General features: G+C 44.0%; 1 protein-coding gene across 2 annotated transcripts in view; it reads right to left on the bottom strand.

Moving 5' to 3' along the window:
• Positions 1–24367, bottom strand: part of GAB3 (GRB2 associated binding protein 3) — a 98038-nt gene that overhangs the window by 40501 nt on the left and 33170 nt on the right. For both annotated transcript variants that reach the window (XM_087728415.1, XM_087728414.1), the window contains exon 2: positions 5943–6246. In XM_087728415.1, coding sequence (XP_087584541.1) covers positions 5943–6246 — 304 coding nt within the window. The remainder of the gene's footprint in view (positions 1–5942; positions 6247–24367) is intronic.

Raw genomic sequence — 24367 nt, 5'->3', positions numbered from 1 at the left:
ACGCAGGCCTGAATTCCATTACGGGTTCGGCTGAACTGGAGCAACCCACCTCTGGATTGTGGGTGCTGCAACACTGGAGGTTTTTAAGAAGAGACTAGAGAGCCATTTGTCTGAAATGATATAGGATAGTGATGGCTAACCTTTTTTTTGTCATGTGCCAAAAGAACATCCGCACACCTTAATGCAATGTGCACTTGAGCCCCCCCCATGCCCCCCCACCCTGTGCAAGCATGCACGACACACCCATGCCCCGTTTTGGGCCTAGTAGGCCTCCCTGCATCCTCCTAGGAGCAAAAACAGCTGCGGGGAGCGCACTGAACCCCCCCATGCCCCTGCAGCTTCCTTGGAGCAAAAACAGGATGGGGGGGCGCCACCCCCTCCCTGCATGATCTCCCCATGCATTTCCTTATCACCCACATGTGTGGGAGAGACTCAAAAATCAGGTGGCTGGCGGGAGGCGTGCGCAGAGGCCTGGGTACATGTGCGGTACAGCTGAGCTAGGACAACGGCTCGTGTACCCGCAGAGGGTCTAGCTCACGCGCGCCATGGGTTTGCCATCACGGATGTAGGGTCTCTTCATTGAGCAGAAGGCTGGACTAAAAGACCTCCAAGGTCCCTTCCAGCTCAATTCTGAATTTGAAAAAAAAAAGAATTCTGATCTTAGCAAAGCCACCCATCAAATCAAGCTCCTCGGCCTTCCTTAGTCTTCTATTTCTAATGGGCGTTCTTCTTTAACACTGCCCTGGAGGATTTAAGGTGCCTCCACATTCATATTCACGCCTCATCCACAACATTTTACAATGTGACTTCAGTTACGAGGGAGGCTCAGCATAAGGTTGCTCAGAACAACGGAGCTGAGATTTATCCCAGCATCCCTCCAATTAGCACACGCTCATCAATTTTTTTTAAAAAAAAATGAATTCCTCTCTGACTCTGTTCACATCTGAAATTGGACACCAAAGACAGAACTGAAAGTCCTGCTGCACATTTTCCCATGTGCCTGATAATATGACTGAAGCACTTTAATGGCTGGTAGAGCAGCTGCAGGCAATGAATTATGTATATCCATTTTCTAGACAACAGCATAAAAGGGCCATATTCCTTCTTCATATTCTATTCCACAATCAGCAAAACTAGACATCACCCGTGTCCCAGGGAGTAAAGTTACAACAGAGAAGAGAGGAAAATAAAGAGGTTTGGGGGGAAGGAAAACCCCTAGATTGTTCTATTATTTCTGAAAAACAGAGCACAACCATTGGAAGGCTGAATGTCTATGGAGATTCTCAATCATCCAGATCATGGTTGTCCCAAAAGTGTTTTACCAAAAGGTAACTGGACATTTGCTGGAGAAGACTCCTGCGAGCCCCTTGGACTGCAAGGCGATCCATCCGGTCAGTCCTAGAGGAGATCAACCCTGACTGCTCTTTAGAAGGCCAGATCCTGAAGAGGAAACTCAAATACTTTGGCCACCTAACGAGAAGAAAGGACTCCCTGGAGAAGAGCCTCATGCTGGGAAAGATTGAAGGCAAAAGAAGAAGGGGACGACAGAGAATGAGGTGGCTGGATGGAGTCACCGAAGCAGTCGGCGTGAGCTTAAATGGACTCCAGAGGATGGTAGAGGACAGGAAGGCCTGGATTCTCCATGACCACTAGATGACAGCAGAGACATAGAGATGTCTAACAAAATATCACTGCTGCCATCTAGTGGTCAGCTCAGCCTACACACAGTGAAGGGGGCTCTTCTTTGCTTCTTCCATCCAATCTTTTATCTCCGCCTACTGCACAATCTTAGACAAATCCCTATGTTCTTTGTGGGCATGCACCAGCCCCACAACAGACCTCAACCAGGTTTGATTTTTAAAGAAGAGAATGCCCTAACAGGTTCTGCTGCAGGGATGAAATCCAGCAGGCTCCGACAGGTTCTGGAGAACCGGTACTGGAAATTTTGAGTAGTTTGGAAAACCGGCAAATGCCACCTCTGGCTGACTCCAGAGTGGGGAGGGAATGGAGATTTTGCAGTATCCTTCCCCTGGAGTGGGGAGGGAATGATTTGCAGTATTCTTCCCCTGCCACGCCCACCAAGCCACACCATGCCCACAAAGCCATGCCCAGAGAACTGGTAGTAAAAAAAAAATGAATTTCAACACTGCTATGCTGTCCTTGACTGTACTGATAACACAGCTCGGCCTCCCGAAATCACCCAGTGATTGCATCAGCTATTTCAGCAAGCCTATTTATGCAAAACCCAGGAATACGCTGGACTAAATGCCACTGGCATTCGGCTATGTCCTCCAACTCAATAAGTTAAAGTGGATCTTAGATATGATCAGCTTCAATAATAGCACCAGAAGATTAGCTTTCAGATTTTTCCCCCCGTTTAAAGACGCTGAACTATTTCTTGTAACCATCAAGCCATCTGTATGATTCATTCCAAGCATATTTTAAACAGAGCGCAGAAACAAAAAGTACTTAGTGCTAATTTCTTTTGTTTTGCATTGCTTTTAATTGGAGATCTTGTCTCCCTAAAACCACGTGCTCGGCTTAGCAAGATCGGGGCTCTCCAGCTTGCAGACAGACAAAATAAGACATTGTCTCAAAATTTTTTTCCAAGGATGCTTCAAGAGACAGATGCCAAACTGTCCACCCTCTCAAACATTCCCTCTGTTTTTAAACCTCTCTGGATTATCCTGCTCAGAGAAGAGGGAAAGAGGGATGTTAAATGCTAAATTGCTAAGGGCTGGTTTCAAAATGCAACATTTCACTAGAATAAGATAAGAATCAGATTTTTTGCTCCCACGGAAAATGCTGTCCACATTTTCTTTCCTACTAATACCCCGGCTTTAGGAAGCCAAAAGTCAGGAAATTCCCACTGGAAAAAGGAATGCTGCATTTCTGGATAAAAATAGCAATAGCAGAGTTGGAAGGGATCTTGGAGGTCTTCTAGTTCAACCCCCTCCTCAAGCAGAAAACCCTATACCACTGTTTCTCAACCTTGGCAACTTGAAGATGTCTGGACTTCAACTCCCAGAATTCCCCAGCCAGCTGGCTGGGGAATTCTGGGAGTTGAAGTCCAGACATCTTCAAGTTGCCAAGGTTGAGAAATACTGCCCTATACCATTCCAGACGAAAGACTGGACAACCAGTCTTTCAGACAAATGGTTGTCCAATCTATTTTTAAAAACCTCCAGTGTTTGAGCATCTACAATTTCTGGTGGCAGGTTGTTCCACTGATTAGTTGTTCTAACTCTCAGGAAATTTCTCCTTAGAACTAGGTTGCTTCTCTCCTTGATTAGTTTCCACCCATTGCTTCGTCTCCTGCCTCCAGGTGCTTTGGACAATAGGTTGACTCCATTTTCTTTGTGGCAGTACCATAAATGTAGGATCACTGCTATCATGCCTCCCCTAGTCCTTCCTTTCATTAAACTAGACCAGTGATGGGGAACCTTTTCAGCATTAAGTGTCAAAACTAGAATGTGTGCATATGGACTGGTGCGCACTGGAGCACCAGAGTGCTGGAAACCCAAAGACCAGCTGGCCGGTGCACATGGGCATGCCAGCCAGCTAGTCTTTGGGTTTTCAGCACACGCATGTATACTGGCCAACTGGTCTTTGGGTTTCCAGCGCTCCGATGTGCACAAAGTCTAGCTGGCTGGTGTGCATGCATGGGCTGGAAACTGGAAAAACAGCTGGCAACGGCATGCATGCCCACAGAGAGAGCTCTGCATGCCACCTCTGGCACACATCACGGGACTAGACATTCCCAGTTCCTGTAACCGTTCTTCATATGTTTTAGCCTTCAGTCTCCTAAATCTTGGATGTTCCTTGCCAAAATTGTCTTTCTTTCACAGAAACATCAACAATTCCTTCTGTGTTGCAGGATTAAATTGCAGATCAACATCCTTCTTCATAATTAGACCATTGATACCGAACTGTTTTTTGCTGGAGTGGGCATCAACCCTATTTTAATGCCTCCCATCCAAAGATATAGACAGGTCAAAATCTTACATGATTTCCAACATTCCTTCCTGATGTGTGTGCTCTGGTGTCCTTATTTTGAATCTCATGAATCCACTAAAATCTGGAGAGATTTCGGTAACTTTTAACATTACAAAATATTATTACATTTTGGGGGTTCTACAAACCTCATCTCACAGGCTATAATTGTCCGGTGCCTGATTCCTTATCTGGTTCTTTAGTGGTTTGGTTTAGTGGTTTATTAGCATTTGTAGGCCGCCCTTTTCCCTGAGGGGACTCAGGGCGGCTCACAGAAAACCAGGGAAGGGGGGAATACAACATTAAGATAACAACATATAATAAAATAATAAGCAACATACATTCATCATTCGGGCGGGGTAGCGATCCTTATCCCCAGGCCTGACGGGCGAGCCAGTTCTTCAGGGCTATGCGGAAGGCCCGGACGGTGGAGAGGGTACGAATCTCCACGGGGAGCTCGTTCCAAAGGGTCGGGGCTACTGCTGAGAAGGCCCTCCTCCTTGTAGTTGCCAGCCGACACTGGCTGGCCGATGGAATGCGGAGGAGGCCTAGTCTATGAGATCTTATAGGTCGTAGGGAGGTAATTGGCAGAAGGCGGTCTCTCAAGTATCCAGATCCACTGCCATGTAGGGCTTTATGGGTGATTAATAGCACCTTGAAGCGCATCCGGAGATCGACAGGCAGCCAGCGCAGCTCGCGGAGGATAGGTGTTATGCGGGTGAATCGAGGTGCACCCGCAATCACTCGCGCGGCTGCGTTCTGCACTAGCTGAAGTCGCCGGATGCTCCTCAAGGGCAGCCCCATGTAGAGCACATTGCAGTATTCCAGCCTAGAGGTCACAAGGGCCCGAGTGACTGTTGTGAGGGCCTCCCGATTCAGGTAGGGCCGCAACTGGCGCACCAGGCGAACCTGGGCGAATGCCCCCCTGGTCACAGCCGTTAAGTGGTTTACCAATGCCAAATTGCAGAGATATTTGACTAGAATCTAAGAATCTAAAAGAAGGCATTTTTTTCACCTGAAACAGTATCTCTTAACATACTGCAATTCTGTTTGATTTTTCACTATTATATACGATGTTTGGATGAGATCGAGCAATTAGAGAAGAGCTTCACCGAATGTGGAGAAATGAGACCTCAGAAAGATAACTAGAGTTCAATTCCCATAGTAATTTAACAATGTGAAATCAGGAAAACTGCCTTTCATGTCACCCCAGCTCTTCCCCTTTTGCCATCGTAGAGAAAAGGGTGGCTAATTATTATGATCATTTGCTGCTGCCTGGACTGGATAGCTTTTGTCAAAAATAATGCCAACAAGGAGGGGCTATCAGTAGTGTGGAAAAGATGCCATCACAAAATGCTTCTATTATTTGTACCTTATGACTATCATTAAGTGTTGTACCTTATGATTTTTGATGAATGTATCTCATCTTTTTATGTACACTGAAAGCATATGCATCGAAGACAAATTCTTGTGTGTCCAATCATACTTGGCCAATAAAGAATTCTATTCTATTCTATTCTATTCTATTCTATTCTATTCTATTCTATTCTATTCTATTCTACTCTACACTCTACTCTACTCTACTCTACTCTACTAGATATTTAGCAATGTAGAGCACATGCAGTGCTCACTTAGCAAGTACAATAATTAAGACTGGTAACTCTGGCATTAAGCAACATAGTTGTTAAGTAAAACATCATTGAGGCTTGTGACATCAGTTCCAACTTGGTCATTAAGTGAGTCATTATTCCGGACAATTGTTCTGTGATGATTTGTTAGCATGTAAATATTTCCACCGTGCTGATTGTATAAAGTTCTCCAAGCATTCATTCATTCATGCATCTGTGAGGGTAGTTTATTCACACCTCAATCCTAAGTGGGAATCTCAAGAGGCTTAAAATGATTGATGAACCCCTACCACAAGATTTGAGCTTTCTCATCATACCTACCTGTCCCGTCTTCCAAGTGCCCGAAATTACAGATCTGAGTTATATGGTGGATCCACACGTGCATCTCCTCCTCTGATTTGGCCACCAGGTAGAAGGTGCGGTAGGTTGTTTTCACAACGAAAACAAAGTTATTCTGGAACTCCTTCTTGATCAGGTGGGAGCCCGTGTGCTTCACCACTTCACAGTCGTTCAGATCTATCACCCGGATGGGCTTCTTGGAATGACTGTTCCGATAATATTCCAGCACATCCGGATTGCCGCTCATCCGGCCTTGACGTAACACGAACCAGCGTTTCCGCCAAGCCTGAGGAATAAGGAAATAATAATAATAAGAAAAATGATTGAGAGAAAAAAAGGAGAAAGATACTCCCTTAGCCCTGACCCAGAGGTGGTATTCAGCCATTTCTGATGGGTTCTGGAGAACCGGTAGCGGACGTTTTGAGTAGTTTTGAGAACCAGCAAATAGGCTGGCCGCGCCCCTGCTGCCTCCCAGCTAATCTTCTTCTGTTGTCCTGCACAGGAGAACGGAGCTGGGGAGCAGGTTAGTGAGGTGGGGAGGGAATGGGGGGATTTTGCAGTATCCTTCCCCTGCCATGCCCACAAAGCCACGCCCACAAAGCCATGCCCATAGAACCAATAACAAGAAAATTTAAATCACACCACTGGGCTGTTATAACTGAATGGTCACAAAAACAAACTGATATAAGTCAAGGACTACCTGTATTACTAAAATTCTCATTAACCCTTAACTGGACAAAGCAGTGCATCATAAGGCAATAATTTTTGGACTGGAGTACATCAAATGGGCTAACTTAAGAATGTGTCCAAAATCCAGGACCCATGGCACTTGAGGGAATTAAATTTGGCTGCTTCGGTTAAGACACATGACCTTCACTTTCAGAGTTCCATGACAGTTTCCCAGCCACTCTGGCAATCCCCTCTCTTCCTCTCTTATCCACCAGAAGCCACTTACCCAGAGGATGGAGAGGGGAGGGAGATTTCTGATGCTTCTTGTCTGATTCCCTCAAGGAACCTCAAAGGGGAAACTGGCAGGAAATCAAAAGCCACTGCTGCTTCCACTGCTTTTTTGCCTATCCTTGGTCATTCTGTTGTCCTGTTTAGATTCATCTCTGAAATGATGACCCAACGAGGCACAGCTGTCTAATTGTTGTTGGTTGCAAAGTCATATCCAACCCATCATGACCCCATGGACAATGTTCCTCCAGGCCTTCCTGTCCTCTACCATCCTCTGGAATCCATTTAAGCTCATGCCTACTGCTTTGGTGACTCCATCCAGCCACCTCATTCTCTGTCATCCCCTTCCTCTTTTGCCCCCCATCATTCCCAGCATTAGGCTCTTCTCCAGTGAGTCCTTCCTTCTCATTAGGTGGCCAAAGTATTTGAGTTTCATCTTCAGGATCTGGCCTTCTAAAGAGCAGTCAGGGTTGATCTCCTCTAGGACTGACTGGTTTGATTGCCTTGCAGTCCAAGGGACTCGCAGGAGTCTTCTCCAGCAGGAGTGTTCAAAGACCTCCATTCTTTGGCGCTCAGCCTTTCTTATGGTCCAACTTTCACAGCCATCCATTGCAAGTGGGAGAACCATAGCCTAATCTCTACTGGTTCAATTGCTTATGCGATAGAGAGTAGACAGTTAAAAGACATTAAGAATAACAGTAGGAGCTCTACTTAACTAATTTAAATTTAAAATAATTGAATTACAATGGAAACAGAATAGTATGGTTGCCCTTGTGGAGAGCAGCCTTCCACGGGTCATTAAATGCCAAGCATGACCTCAACTCAAAAAGGGCTGTGCGTATGTATTACCCAAGGTGCTTAAACAGAAAGTCCTGAAGCTCAGGACTTTCAACAAACAACACATTTGTGTCTTTATTTACATATTTATTCTTGTATTTATAGTCTGCATTTAGCAATCTCTCTCAACCTCTTCTCACTGAAACAACAAGACACCATGGAAAACACTGCATCACGAGTCAGAGAAATTTGCCAACTGCAATAAAAGAAGAGGAGAGAGGGGGGGAAGAGGGGGGATCTGGATTCTAGCAGTTACTGAACAGAATGCACAGTGAACATCTCAAAGAATTCCAAAGTTTGTGTAAGCCACTAAGTCTTAAAGAAAGAGTAAATATAGATTTATTAGGATGCTGAGAATCTGAGAAGAGACATCCTACAATGGAGTTCCATAACTAAGAAGGCCCACAACATGTCTTTAACCTTGGGGAGGAAGAGAGAATTCTGAGATGTGGAATCTCAGAATATCTTCAGACATCGACTCGAGGAAGTCGGGTCTAATGCAGGAAAGCTCTGCTGAGCCTTTGGAATTACAACCCCCCCTGCCCACCTAGCAGTGTGAAAGCATGCAAATGAGAGTAGATTAATAGGTACCATTTCGGTTGGAAGTTACTAGCATTCTGTGCACCTCTGGCATATAGCTACATGACCACAGAAAACGTCTTCAGACAATTCTGGCTCCCTTGGCCAAGAAATGTAGATGAGCCCCATAGAGTCAGATATGACTGGAGAGCAAAACCTTCATCTTTACTCAATGCTTTCCCAAAAATTCAATTCAGAAGAAACAGAATTTATGTGACCCATACAGCAGATCCAGTTTTCTTGTTCCCATCACTGAATCTCTGAACCTGGGAGGATTTTAAGTATCAAAAAGGTTGCCTAGGTTTGAACATGGTAGTTCAAACATGGTTCCAGTATGGGCAATTACAGGCCAGGTGGAAAATAGATCAAAAAATGGTTTACCCAAGCTGAAGATAATTTGTTTAAACAAATAAGAGATCAAGGCTTAATGCATATAAAGAGGATATATAATGTATTAATACAGATGGATTCGGAAACAGAATTAGTTAAAGATTGTATGATAAAGTGGGCTCAAAATATTGAAGAACCAATAATGTTGGATACATGGGAAAGAATATGGGTAACAAATGTGAAATTCACACAAGCTCAAAATCTGAGAGAAAATTTTTATAAGATGTTCTATAGATGGCATTTAGATCCTAAAAAGCTGGCTTCTATGTATCCGAATGTACAGCCTAAATGTTGGAGGTGTGGTTCTCTCGATGCTACATATTATCATATATGGTGGACCTGCCAAAAGGTTAAGGCATCCTGGATAAAAATATGGTGGATTATGCAAAATATCTTTAAAAGAAGAATAAAGTTTACTCCTCAGTTATTCTTACTAGGTATATGTACTGACTTTACAGTGGTAGAGACTAACTTGATTCTGCACCTAATAATGGCAGCAAGACTGTTGGTGGTGCAATACTGGAAGAAGGAAGACTTGCCTACAACTCAAGAATGAACATTGAAAGTTACAAATTTAGCCAAGATGGCTAAAATATCAGCATATCTTAAAGATCACTCAAATGAGAGATATAAACGAGACTGGAAAAAATGGATTGACTATATACAAAATAAATACGGGACCAAGAAATTCCAGTTAGCCTATGCTTAAGATCAGAAATGATTTAAATTGTTTAAAGTTAGGTCAGCAAGAAGAAGCTAAGGTCAATGTAGAATGTCATTAATTTCTTTATTTCTTTTTTTCAACAGATTTTAGACTGTGTTTGTTAAAAATCCATACCGTGTACGGGTTCTGGGAAGTCAGGGGGGGAGGAGGAGGGGGGTTGGGGGGGAGGGGGGAGGGAGGGGTATGCATTAGGCTAGACAAGAATTTGGTGGTAAACTAGAATTATTTTGACATACAAAAAACTGTACTTTGATGTCTTACTGATTGAGGAATGATGAAATGTTTGTTTTAAAAGAAATAAAACTTTTGAATATAAAAAAGTTTGCCTAAATGGAGGCTTCCAGATCTCCCGGAAGTCCTCTCCATCTCATCAGCCGTGTCTTTCAGCTCCAAGTCTCTTCTCAAAAGATCAATAAAGCTTCTTAGTGTTTCCTCAAGGTCTTCTGAACTGCTGTCCAGCCTTCCAAGATTTCACATAAGACTACACAACGTCTTTCACAATTTCAGGGAAATCTTGTGAAATGTTGGCATTCTTGCACAAGACATCGAAGGATCCCTTCGATGTCTTGTTCTATGAATGCATCCATTTTCATTTTGAATGCGATAAATTTGATGCATTTAATTTAATTATTTTAATTGATAAATTTAATGACATGGATACATGTAACACATACAATTGAAAGGTGTTTTGGGGCCCACTATATTTTTTTAAAAAATGGGAAAGGGTGCTTAGAGCAAAACGTTTAAGGTGCCTTGCTTTAAAGTATCACATTTTCTGGGAGTTGAATCACTACTTAAAACAAGGTGCACATGACCTTTTCAAATGCTCTACTACATTTACAGATGGCTAATTTATTGATTTCACAACATATAGACAGATTCAACCATAGTTTCAATTGGGATAATGTGACTATTCTAGACCATGCCAAGTCCCAAAATGCCAGGGAATTTCTAGAAGCCTGGCTCTCTGACAAATTAGCTATCAATAGACACATAAACAACATCTATTTGTTGTTTGTTGCAAAGTCATGTCTGACCCATCGCGACCCCATGGACAACGTTCCTCCAGGCCTTCCTGTCCTCTACCATCCTCTGGAGTCCATTTAAGCTCACACCAACTGCTTCCGTGACTCCATCCAACCACCTCATTCTCTGCCGTCCCCTTCTTCTTTGCCCTCCCTCTTTCCCAGCATTAGGCTCTTCTCCAGTGAGTCCTTCCTTCTCATTTGGGGGCCATAGTCTTTGAGTTTCATCTTCAGGATCTTTATCTTGATCCAAAATACAAAGCCAAAATACAACAGGTGAAAATGTTTTAAGTTTCTCCCTCCTAGGTTTTTTTAAAACATCTTCGGTTGTATCTGACTGGACTTGGCAAGCCAAAATCCATTGGGGAAGAGTTACAGGCAGGGTGATAAGAATTTTGTTCTTAGCTGTCCTTGTCACAGTCAAAGTGGACTAAACAAAGCAGAAAGACAAATAGCAATGGATGGAAACGGAGCAAAGAGAGAAGCAACTTAGAACTAAGGAGAAATTTCCTGAGAAGAAGAACAATCAACCAGTGGAACAACTTGCCTTCAGAAATTATGGATGCTCTAACACTGGAGGCTTTTAAGAAGGTACTGGACAACCTTTTGTTGAAAATGGTATGGGGTCTCTTGCTTGAGCAGGTGGTTGGACTAAAAAACCTCCAGGGTCTCTTTCAACTCTGTTATTCTGTATTCTATAAACAAGAAGCAGTTTGTGCCATCTTGAGCTGGCTGAGAAGAGATTCAACACATCTATTTTGTGGTTTCTGGAAATGAGTGTCTAATGGTTTGGTGGCTTTGATGCACATCTAGGTTATGCATTTTCTGAGCCTTCCTTTTTCCTAGCATAAAAAAACAGCTTCCAAGAATGATTTCAGCCAAACCATATAGAGAGATAGTGTGACTCTGTATTAATTTGCACTAACCCTTTGCAAATAGTTACAAAACCCCCACAGTGGTTAAAGAAAGGATTAGAGAGTGAAACTTGCTATCTCACTGCTTGCTGGTCTTCTCTATATTTTTGCTTGCTTATCTGCATCGTGTATTTGCCTCCAGTAACCTGAACAATTGCAGTTCTAACCAATTCTAACGCTAACTCTGGATCAATTTTAGGATAGGTTGCTGAGCAAGACAGAATCTCCCTTAAAAGCAAAATAACAATGCAAATCTTACTCAATGGATTCTCATCCTTTTTCCTTAAGCATCTCAAAAAAAAATTGGCAAGTGGATAAGGACAAAATAGAACAAAAACCAGAAACAAGTTTGGGTTTCTGGCTTAATGTAAGGTAAAGGTAAAGGTTCCCCTTGCATATATGTGGTAGTTGTTCCCGACTGTAGGGGGAGGTGCCCATCTCTGTTTCAAAGCCAAAAAGCCAGCACTGTCCGAAGACGACTCTGTGGTCATGTGGCTGACATGACTAAATGCTGAAAGCGCATAGAATGCTGTTACCTTCTCACCAAAGGTGATCCCTATTTTTCTATTTGCATTTTTACATGCATTTTCGAACTGCTAGGTTGGCAGAAGCTGGGACAAGTAACAGGAGCTCACTCCGTTACGCGGCACTAGGGATTCGAACCACCAAACTTTCCAAGATAGATAAGGTCTGTAATCATAAATATTCCTTTGAAAGACTGTTTGCCAGGCCCTGCTGAATGTGAATGAGAGGGATTCACTTTCATTTAATAAAAGGGGTTTTGTCGGGGCCAGGACTCTGCCTTGTGCTTTTGGGGAAGCCTCAGAACACCAATGAACTTGGGAAAGACTCAGTTTCTCTAGAAGAAAGCTGCAAGACCAGTTCCTGGGAATGACCACATAACACAACAACAAGGTCGTATGAGACAAGAAATGATGGCCCAATTGAAACTGAACGCAACCCACTTAAGGAAGAAAACTCTCAGCCAATTCCATAGAAAAGAACAGACCAGTCATTCCCACAGCAACAAACTAAATTCTCCATACCCAGAGACAAATAGATTCACTGAAAAGATGAGTTTGAATGTGGCAACGTTGGTTTGGGGCAGACTGCATTTCTCTGCAAATCTTTCTGTTCAAACCACGAACAGACAAGGATTACTAATTCTGAGAGGCAGCTCCATCTATCTCAAGAAGCCCTGAATAATTTGTGGTTCACCAAATGTGGCGCTTGTGTTGTCATCAAAAGCAGTACTTCTGATAAACATCCCCCCACCCACCCACGCACTTTGGGGTATGTGTGCGTGCTACTGACGAGAAATATTTCTTCAAAATCTGCAGGGTAAAAGGAACAGCTGAGCCATGATTCTGTAGAGTCTGCAGTCTTCACCTGGGCTAATAATTCCGATTTTAAAAGCAGGAATTTCTAGCTAAGGACAATCTTGGCGGCCTCCTTATAATTTATAAAAGCAAGGTGGAAATCCTCCAGCATAAGAGAAAGGGTTTTCAAAGAATGAGTGCATGAGGTCTTCTAGATGCTGTAATACAGGTATTCCTTGACATAAAGGTAAAGATTCCCCTCGCACATATGTGCTAGCCGTTCCAGACTCTAGGAGGCGCTGCTCTTCTCTGTTTCAAAGCTGAAGAGCCAGCGCTGTCTGAAGGCGTCTCCATGGTTATGTGGCCGGCGTGACTAAATGCCAAAGGCACACGGAATGCTGTTCCCTTCCCACCAAAGGTGGTTCCTATTTTTCTACTTGCATTTTTACGTGCTTTTGAACTCCTAGGTTGGCAGAAGCCGGGACAAGTCATGGGAGCTCACTCTGTTATGCGGTGCTAGGGATTTGAACCGCTGAACTGCCGACCTTTCTGATCGACAAGCTCAGATTCTCAGCCACTGAGCCACCGCATCCTTTTTAGTCCTTGACTTACAACTTACAATGGTTCATTTAGTCACCATTCAAAGTTACAACGGCACTAAAAAAAGTAACTTATGACCGTTCTTCACTTACAACAATTGCAGCATCCCCGTGGCCACAGGTGGAACGTGGAGCAATATCTGCCAGCACACGAGCTATCAGCTCCAGTGGGCATGCATGGGCTGGCCAGCTGATTTTCAGCCTTCCGGAGGTCCGGGGGAGGCAGTTTTCCCCCTTCCCAGGCTTCAGGAAAGCATCCGGAGCCTGGGGGAGGGCAAAAAACAGGCCCAACAGGCCAACTAGAAGTTCATTCCCGTTTTTCACCCTCCCCAGTTTCCGGAAGCTTTCCTGGAGCCTGGGGAGGGCAAAAATGGCCTTCCCCAGAGGAACTACCAAGCTCAGCTTGGAAGCAAGCAGTGTGTGTGTGGGGGGTGTTGTGTTTGCATGCGCATGTGGAGGCACGCTTTGCATTATGGGTGACAGCACATGTATGCGCTATTTCATTTTGACACCCAACAACATAAAGGTTAGCCATCACTGGTATAGAGTTTCCTGCTTGAGCAAGGGGTTGGTCTAAAAGACCTCCAAGGTCCCTTCCAACTTTATTCCGCAAAACTCTCTTAACAACTCACTTAGCAACAGAAATTTTGGGCTCAGTTGTGGTTAGATGTCGAAGAGCTATCTCTATGTTCTAAATTTTCGTGGCATTCGTGTCAGGGATCCCCCCCCTTACTTTTGTGACTTAAAAGCCTCATCGTTTGTGTCCCCCCCCCCACTCCAGGATGACTGAAAACTACAATGTCAACTTTTAGAGATCACAGGGAAGATCTCTGTGGACCTCTTTTAACCTCGGAATTGTTATCCATCCTGTCCTGGAATAACATAGAATGTTGTCATTCCCCTTGGAGTATTCAGGAGGAGGAAAATGTCCCTGGCATATTCCAAGAACTTATAAATCATTTTTATGAGCCAGATTTTTTTTTTTTTTAAAAACAGATCGTTTTAAAAAAATATCAAGTGATGAAATCACCTCCCCCATTTGATCTGATATACATCCACGGTTAAGAAAACAAAGACATTCGAGCAGTTGTTATGCAATGAAGGTTTGAAAGAAAGGTGAGCTTCAGAAGGGCTGTTATTCTGAAGATGAGCAAGGATGAGTCCATTCGTCATTGGCTGAACAAGACAAGATGCAGAATGCCAAGTAAAGAAGATGAGAAAGCTTACACGTTCAGAATAAAATCAGTGCACCTTGAAGTTTGAATTAAATCCGAATAAACCTGGGAGCAAAAGACCACATACTTGTTACACACTACGAATGAGTTTAATAAACTTTGAATTAAATCCGAATAAAACTGGGAGCAAAAGGAAAAGACCACATATTTGTCACACATTGCAGGCCCCGCCTCTTACCCCTTTGTATATTTTAAACACCAGGAAAAAAAACAGCTGCAAATGAGTTTAATAAACTTTTCAAATTCCTTGTCTGGAGAACGGGCGTACAATGGAGTGGAAAAACGATACAGACTTTGTTGCATAATGGTTCGTTTGGAAAAAGCTACACAGGATGCAGTGGGAAGGGAAGGCAACGTATTGAGCACATGGGCTGGTTTTATATAAATACACTGATAAAAAAGTTTCGACACCTGTGTTCATATGACAAATACCGTATGTTGAATGAATGATTCCTGCTAACTTTGGAATTACTGTACTTCTTCTACACAGGAATTATTGAGTCTGTCATCTGCACCTCCATAACTGTCTGGTTTGGCTCTGCAACCAAACAAGACAGACACGGACTTCAGAGGAGAATCAGAACTGCAGGGAAAAAAAAACAATTGCTACCAACCTGCCTTCCATTGAGGACCTGTACACTACAGGAGTCAAAAAGAGGGCTGAGAAAATAACTACAGATCCCTCACATCCTGGACATAAATTGTTTCAACTTCTACCCTCAAAACGACGCTATATGAGACTGCACACCAGAATAATTACGGTAGACACAAGGACAGTTTTACCCCGAATGCCATCACTCTACTTAACAACTAATCCCCACAACACTGCTGAATAATTTACTAAGACTGTATTACAGTGGTGGGTTTCAAAATTTTTTAGAACCTCTTCTGTAGGTGTGACCTGTTTTGTGGGAGTGGCTTGTGACTGGGTGGGAGTGGCTTGCTGGCCATGTGACTGAGTGGGAGTGGCCTGGCAGTCATGTGGCTGGGTGGGCATGGCCAACTTGTAAAATGTGGTGAAACTCACTTAACAACACTCTTGCCTAGCAACCAACATGTTGGCTCAGAAACTCTGGCATTTGAAGCACGCAAGTCTTAAAGCTGTCAAGTTACGAGACCCTCGCTCCCCTAAACCTTTAGAAAAAAAACACCAGGGATGTTCAAACTTGACAGCTTTAAGACTTGTGGACTTCAACTCCCAGAATTCCTCCTCCAGTCATGTTGGCTCAGGAACTCTGGCATTGAAGTGTGCAAGTCTTAAAGCTGTCAAGTTACAAGACCCTTGCACCCATAACCCATTAGAAAAAAAAACCTAGGGGTGTTCAAACTTGACAGCTTTATGTCTTTAAGGTTTAGATAGGACTCTTAGAGGTGGGTGGGTGATTGGTGAGACAGCCAATTAGTGAGCAGCAGGCGGGGCAAGAGTGGTGCGGCAGGCAGGGGGAGGGAACTGGAACCGGTTCTAAATGGCACGGTAGATTTGTGGAACCTCTTCTATAGAAGAGGTTAAAACTAGCAGAAACCCACCCCTGCTGTATTACTATTATTCTTCCCTTCCTTCCTAGTGCCTATCTCTTCCCACTTATGACTATAACCATGTTACATGTATCTTTATAATTTATATTGTTTTATTTGCTTACTAGTATAAATTGATTGCTTATTAGTAACCTATGACTATCACTAAGTGTTGCATCTTATGATTCTTGATGAATGTATTCTATTTTATTTTTATTTATGTACCCCGAAAGCATCTGCACCAAAGACAAATCCCTTGTGTGTCCAGTCACACTTGGCCAATAAAGAATTCTATTCTATTTAAAAGCAGGGCAGATTAGCCCGGTTATTATATGGTTGTTAAAAACAACAACAACAGAAGGAATCTGGTAGAACATTTTGGACCAACAAATGTTTATTGAAAGGTATTAAACTTTATGAGCTGCTGCTCCCTCCATCAAGGACACAGAGTGACTCTACTGATGTAAAACCAAGATCTGGCAGATAAGAGAGCCAATGAAGTACAGTTAGTCCTCAACTTACAACAGTTCATTTAGTGACCGTTCAAAGTTACAAAAGGACTTGTGACCATTTTCCACACTTGCAACTGCTGCAGCATCCCCAGAGTCATGTGATCAAAATCCAGACGGTTGGAAACTGACTTATAGTTATGATTGCTGCAGTGTCCATATGGCTCATTGCAGTTATTAAGTTAGTAACATGGTTGTTAAGTGAATCTGATTTCCTGGTTTCTTTGCTTGACAGAAGTTCGCAAAAGGTGATCACGTAATTCTGGAACACTGCAGCTGTCATAACTTTGAGTCAGTCTCCAACTGTCTGAATTTTGATTACGGGGCCATGGGGATGCTGCAATGGTAAGTATGAGGGCTACCTGTATAATAAGCCTAAATCAGGGGTGAAATCCAACAGGTTCTGACAGGTTCTGGAGAACCGGTAACGGAAATTTAGAGTAGTTCGGAGAACCGGCAAATACCACCTCTGGCTGGCGCCTGGAGTAGCGTGGGAATGGGGATTTTGCAGTATCCTTCCCCTGCCACGCCTACCAAGCCACACCACGCCCACCAAGCCACGGCTACAGAACCAGTAGTAAAAACAATTGAATTTCACCACTGACTTAAGTGCTACGCTACATTTCAATTTTCTTCAAGCCTGGCCCACAGGAACTGTTATCTACAGTCTTTGGGGGAAACCAAGTTGCTAATCTTACTAAATAATCGTTGTGAACACAAGTAACCAGAATAAACCAGTGATATCATGTGATGGCATCAACTGGCTCCCTGCAGAATCTCCAGGGATGAAAAGAAGCATTCAGAAAATAGACTATCCATTCCCAGCAGTCAGTGTGAATGGTTTTGCAAATCCTCCAGGGCAGGCTGCCATTGACTTGCTTGCAAAAAACTACCCTCTGCAATTTTCTGTAGCTTATTAAAAAAAATCTATTCAGCAATCAAAGAGTAGCATAAAGAGTTCCCCAAATGGGATTGATTTTTCTTTTCTTTTTTGGCAATAAATTTTACTTTAAGAGCTGTGGTGGCTCAATGGCTAGAATGCACCATTGCAGGCTAAGTCTGCCGACTGCCAGCAGTTCGTTCCTGACCGGCTCAAGGTTGACTCAGCCTTCCGTCCTTCCGAGGTCGGTAAAATGAGGACCCAGATTGTTGGGGGCAACAGGCTGACTTTGTAAACTGCTTAGAGAGGACGGTAAAGCACTGTGAAGCTGTATATAAGACTAAGGGGTATTGCTATTTATTCAGAAAGAAAGAAAGAAAGCAATTGGTTATAGCTTGAGGACTACCTATATTTCAAAATATTTCTGATGCAGTGTCAGATAAGATTGAAGTCATAACGATGAGAGAAAACAATCATAATTATCACTCCTATGTAATTCTAAGTTAAATTTTTAAATTAAATTGTTAAACATGCCATAAAGGAACAGTTTGCATGTATCACTCAGCAGCAATGCATAGGTGGGCTGATCTATCATGTTAAAACCAAATCACCCAATGATTTAGTGGAGTGTATTAACACAGCTGCCATCTTTCCTGGTTAAAACAAACAGGAAACATAACTAGTTGAGTTGAAACTAGCAATAGCACTTAGATCTGGGGTGTCAAACTCACAGCATCACACATGAAGTGTGCTAAACCGAGGGGTGGCCATGCCCACCGTATAACGCATCCAACCTACGGATCGCAAGTTTGACACCACTGACTAAGACTTATAAACCGCTTCATAATGCTTTACAGCTGTCCCTAAGCAATTTACAGAATCAGCCTATTGCCCCCAACAATCTGGATCCTCATTTTACCCACCTTGGAAGGGTGGAAGGCTGAGTCAATCTCGAACTGGTTACGATCGAACTTGTGGCAGTCGGCAGACTTAGCCTGCAATGGTACATTCTAGCTATTGAGCCACCACAGCTCTTAAAGTAAAATTTATTGCCAAAAAAAAAAAAAGGAAAATCAATCCCATTTTGGCACTCTTTATGTTACTCTTTGATTGCTGAATAGATTTTTTTTTTTTTATAAGCTACAGAAAATTGCAGAGGGTAGTTTTTTGCAAGCAAGTCAACGGCAGCCTGCCCTGGAGGATTTGCAAAACCATTCACACTGACTGATGGGAACGGCTACTCTATTTTCTGAATGCTTTTTCTCATCCCTGGAGATTCTGCAGGGGGCCAGTTGATGCCATCACATGATATCACTGGTTTATTCTGGTTCCTTGTGTTCACAACGATTACTTATACTGGAAGGTTATAAGGGTTTTTTCCCAGCTGAACAGAAGTGAAAGTGATATCTTCTACTTGGACGGAGGTGTCCTAATCTCACGATACGGCTGTTTTCAAAGCATCCCGCCAGGGCTAATAAAACCAGAGTTATTCACCTGTGACCTTCAGAAGATCTGCAGGTGCACCACACCTATTGCAGGAACAGCGCAGAGAGTCCAAAGTATAAAAAGTAAAAATAAAAAAAGGTAGCTTTCTCTTTTCATATCCAATGGACCCCTTGCTTCCTTTCTTCCCTGGCTTCAAGCAGAACATAAAGAACATATGTGAAGAACATTCAAAGGGCATGTTCAACAAAGACAATATAAAGTTTATAACTGCTGTAAAAAATATCCAAAGCTGCTTCTTTACACTCACTTTATTTATTCATCAGATTTGTGTGGCTGCTCATCTTACAGAATACTCTCGGCAGTATACCCTTTAGCACAGATGTGTCAAATTTAAGGGCGGGGGGGGGAGGCTGGATCTGGTCGGCAGGGTGCTTAGATCTGGCCTGCGGGACTGCTCTGGAAACAGTGAAACAGTGAAGGACTGTCCCATGGTGCCTCTGCCAGCGAAAAGGGAGCAAGAGCCTCCCAAGAAAATGTGTGGCCCTCTCCAGCTCCGTTTTCGGCTGCGACGTCCTCCTGCAGCGCTCTGCCAGTGAAAACAGAGCCTAGGAGGGCCTCTGTTTTCACTGGCAGAGCATTGCAGGAGGCCATCAGAGCCGAAAACGGAGCCTCGGAGGGCCTCTGTTTTCACTGGCAGAGCACTGCAGGAGGCCATCGGAGCCGAAAATGGAGCCTGGGAGGGCCTCCGTTTTCACTGGCAGAGCACTGCAGGAGGCCATTGGAGCCAAAAACTGAGCCTGGGAGGGCCTCCATTTCCACTGGCAGAGCACTGCAGGAGGCCATCGGAGCCAAAAACTGAGCCTGTGAGGGCCTCTGTTTTCACTGGCAGAGCACTGCAGGAGGCCATAGGAGCCAAAAACAGAGCCTGGGAGGGGTGCCCCCAACACAAATGATGTCGAGCTGGCCACACCCAGCCCAGCCACACCCATCCAGCCCCCGAGATCAAACATGCGGCCCTCAATAAAATTGAGTTTGACTTTAGCACATGAACTGTCCTGGAAATAATCTTTCTTCTCCTGCAGTGGTAGTGTCACTGATATAGACAGTCCTCAACTGACGACCAACATTAGGACCAGAATTGCTATTACTAAACAAGGCAGTTGTTCACTGAGTTGCACCCGATTTTACAACTTTTCTTGCAAGAGTTTTTAAGTGAATCATTAAGTAAATCTGGCTCCTCCCATTGACTTTGTCTGTCAGAAGCTAGCTGGGAAATTCATAAATGGCGATCCGAGGATGTCAGTGATAGAATAGAATAATAGAGTTGGAAGGGACCTTGGAGGTCTTCTAGTCCAATCCCCTGATTAGGCAGGAAACCCTACACAACTTCAGACAAATGGATATCCAACATCTTCTTAGAAACCTCTAGTGTTGGAGCATTCACAACTTCTGGAGGCAAGTTGTTCCACTGATTAATTATTCTGTCAGGAAATTTCTCCTCAGTTCTAATCTGCTTCTCTCCTTGATTAGTTTCCACCCATTGCTTCTTGTCCTACCCTCAGGTGTTTTGGAGAATAGCTTGACTCCTTCTTCTTTGTGGCTACCCCTCAGATATTGGAAGACTGCTATCGTTTCTCTCCTAGTCCTCCTTTTCATTAAACTCGACATACCCTGTTTCTGCAACTGTTCTTCATATATTTTAGCCTTCAGTCCCGTAATCCTCTTTGTTGCTCTTCTCTGCACTCTTTCTAAGGTCTCAACATCTTTTCTACATCGTGGCGACCAAAATTGGATGCAGTATCCCAAGGCATTATAAAGTGGTATTAACACTTCACATGATCTTGATTGTATCCCTCTGTTTATGCAGCCTAGAACTGTGTTGGCTTTTTTGGCAGCTGCTGCACACGGCTGGCTCATATTTAAATGGTTGTCCACTAGGACTCCAAGATCCCTCTCGCAGTTACTACTATTGACCATGATAAATACATGCCACTTGTCAAGCACCCAAATTTTGATCACATAACCTTACTGATGCTGAGATGGTCATGGGTCATTTTTTTCAATGCTTTACGCTTTGAATGGTTGCTAAGCCCATGTTTGTAAGTCGAGGGCTACCTGTGCAGGAAGCAGGAAGCTGGTGAGGAAGGGCAGGCAAGAGACCCAGAGAGCTCAGCACATCAGCCCCCCTCCCCCCTGCCTGGACCTCTTTCTCTGACCACATTGCTATTGCTGGCAAAAACTGCAGCCTGATGTTTTTTGACCTTTTGCTATTCTCGGGAATTGTCTGAGAATTGGAATAACTTCCGGCTATTGTGTAGAGAGGGCTGGCCTGGCGTGATAGATACCGCCTCTGTCAGGCTGGCTGCAGAAAGGAGAAAGGAGCTACTGGGTGACTAATTGCAAAGGAACCTCAGGAACACACAGGAGGCAGCCTCAGCATTCTCAACGGTGGCCCTAATGGATACAGAATACAGACAGAATGCGGAATAACAGAGTTGGAAGAGACCTTAGTTTAGTTTAGTTTAGTTTAATTTAGTTTGTTATTGCACCTCGTACAACGAAATTAAATGCCATCTTCAGTGTACATTACAACTACAAAAATAAAAACACAAACACACATCTTTCACATGCTATATAGCTAAAATTGAAAACCTCTGCTATTGCATTAGTATTGCACTATACAATAGAATTCAATATGGCTACTGCCCTGGGATAGAAGCTGTTTTTCAGCCTATTTGTCCTTGTTTTCATTATCCTGTACCGTCTGCCGGATGGTAATAGTTCACAAAAAGTACATAGGATGAGATGGATCTTTAAGGATGTTTTGAACTTTCTTAAGGCAGCGGGAGCTATAAAGCTTTTCCAAGGAGGGGAGAGGACAACCCATGATCTTCTGGGCAATGACCTTAACCATCTGGAGCGCTGTCCTATCTGCCACTGTGCAATTGGCAAACCATGGATAGGTGCAGTAAGTTAAAATACTCTCTATGGTGCAGTGGTAGAAGGTCAACAGCAGTTTTTCTTCAGTTGTTGTTTCCTGAGAAGTCTCAGGTAGTATAATCTCTGCTGGGCCCTTTTGACCAGGGCTGCAATGTGAGGTCTTAGAGGTCTTCTAGTCCAGAGCTCCCCAACATTTCTGGCTTTGTGGACTGACCCTGAAGGGGGGGAGGGGAGAATGCTGGCAAAAGGCCAGCAAGCCCGCACACGCAGCTCCATTTACGCCCACAGCTGTCATTTGCATTATGACAACTTTCCAAAAATGCAGCCGCGTGACAATGGGGTGCTATGTTGTCATCTTCATCAGATGTTCAGTCATGTCCAACCCTCGGCCACTCTGGGGATCAGCACTCTGCATGCCCCTCTGTCTTGCGCTGTCTCTGTCAGATCCACCATGGTCATCCTGGTGGCATCCTTTATAATGTCCAGCCAGCAGGTACTAGGATGGCTCCTTCTCCTTTTACTGTTGACCACCCCCAGCATGCTTGGTGTTTTGTTTTTTTGGAGCGAATCTGTTCTCACCACCTGGCCAAAGTCCTTTTTTGGTGCTGTAAATGGCTGCAAATGTGGCTGGGGGCTGGGTGTTGTGACCGAGGCGTTCCAAGAGCCGGAAGCAAACTCCTGGTCCCGACAAAAACCCCTTTTATTAGTTGACTGTGAATTCTGCTCATTAACATCCAGCAAAGTCTTTCCAGGGAGGATTTCCAGTCACAGACCTTATCTGGCTTGGAGAGCTGCCAGGCCAATATCTGTATAACTTGGCAAGGAGTCTCGGAGTCACGAACCAATTAAGCGAACTAATTGTCTCCTGCAAACTCCACTCTCCATTTGCTCCTCTTTTATTTCCTCTGGGAGGGGCCATTCATCATCCACCTGTGGCCTACCTCGCAAGTCGACCCTTGCTCTACCCTTCATCTGGCTACTCTGCCCATTCACACACTGGGAACAGGCTCCAGCTGTTCTTCTGCTTCATTGATGTCTGACTCTGAAGGCAGATGATAACTGACATAAGGCTCTGGCCCCCTCTCTGCCTCCAACACAGAGCCCTCATCAGAGCCTTCCCCAGACTCCAGGACTGGCCCATGTTCCTCCCCAACCTCCTCACTGTCCGAATCTGCTGCCAGCTCCACTGGCCGCTGGCGGGCCACAACGCCAAAGTGTTTGAAATGCAGTCATGTGACTATAGGTGGTGGATGGGTCATAGGTACCTCAGGAGGTCCGCTGTAATATGCAACAGTCAACTAAAGAAACAGTCACAACTGAAGAATTACCTGAGTAACTACTGAATGCCTGAGTTAGGCCATTTAAGTGAAGCTAAATTGTTCTTCTTGGAATTACTGTATATTGTTATATATCTCAGTAACCTCATTCTTGCCTCCACCACTCAGTGGAAACAGGCAAGTCCAACTCATACCAAACACCAGACTAAATAAAGGGGAGTAATTGTTTTTAAACAATGAGAAGTAGCCAGAAACAGTAATGATGCATCAGAAGTGCAATGAAATGGCCACCCATCTTAAATGTTGTGAAAGCTACACTATGACTCACGAACCTGTGGCCGTCTCGCCAGCAGAACTTTTTCATGAACTCTTGAGACATCTTAGTCTTCTTCATCCCCAAGGCTGAAGCCTCCAAGGTATGTATGCACAAGACGTCCCAGAATTCTGGGCCAACAGGTCCTCCTGAATCTGGAAGACACCCTTTGGGGGCCAGGCTGATGTAGGGGCATGGAGAAGGCATCACGTTGCAGGAGCAACCTCGTGCTGATGAACTAAGTTCACTGAACTCATGTTCTCCACAAATAAAGGAACTAGCAACCCTCCAATCACACAGGAAGAGCTGTCTCCACAGAGGAGCGAAAAAGATGGGCCACATAAACAGTGGCAGAGAATCAAGAGCTGGTTGTCTGTAACTAAATCAACAGCAAAAAGAAAGTAAACCATGAAGTATTTTGAGTAAAGAATACAACCCAGGAGATGTTTTGGATCATTAACCTTTACAACAGTTAAGGAGCCCTTGCGAAAGTCTAGCAGTGGCAGGTTTCAGCGCTTGGAATACACACCTACACCCACACACAAAGAGAGAGGAAGTTGTATTGTTGTTAAATGCTTGCCTGCCCTTAGTGCTGGAGGGGAAGATTCCATAATAGCTAATAATTTTTTCCCCTTTGGAGGCCAGCAATTTAACACATGAGTAAGTAGAGTTTTGTTAAACAGGATCCAATTGAACATTTTGGAGGCAAAGATAGAACAGAATAATAATGCAGTCAGAAAGCACCTTGGAGGTCTTCTAGTCCAACCTCCTGCTCAAGCAGGAGACCCTAGACCAGTGATGGCGAACCTTTTTGGCAGCAAGTAGCTAAACCAAAGCACATGTACAAGCATGTGCACATGTGTATGTGTGTGCGCCAGGACGCCGGAAACCAAAGACCAGCTGGCTGGTACATGCATGCCTGTTTTTGGCCATTTGTCGGGCTCTGAA

Source organism: Thamnophis sirtalis, unplaced genomic scaffold, assembly GCF_051295495.1.
Source record: "Thamnophis sirtalis isolate CommonGarterSnake01/CBP01778 unplaced genomic scaffold, rThaSir2_p1.2 scaffold_13, whole genome shotgun sequence".
Lineage (NCBI taxonomy): Eukaryota > Metazoa > Chordata > Lepidosauria > Squamata > Natricidae > Thamnophis > Thamnophis sirtalis.
Note: the sequence above shows the minus strand (reverse complement) of the source record. Positions and strands in the feature narration are given on the sequence as shown.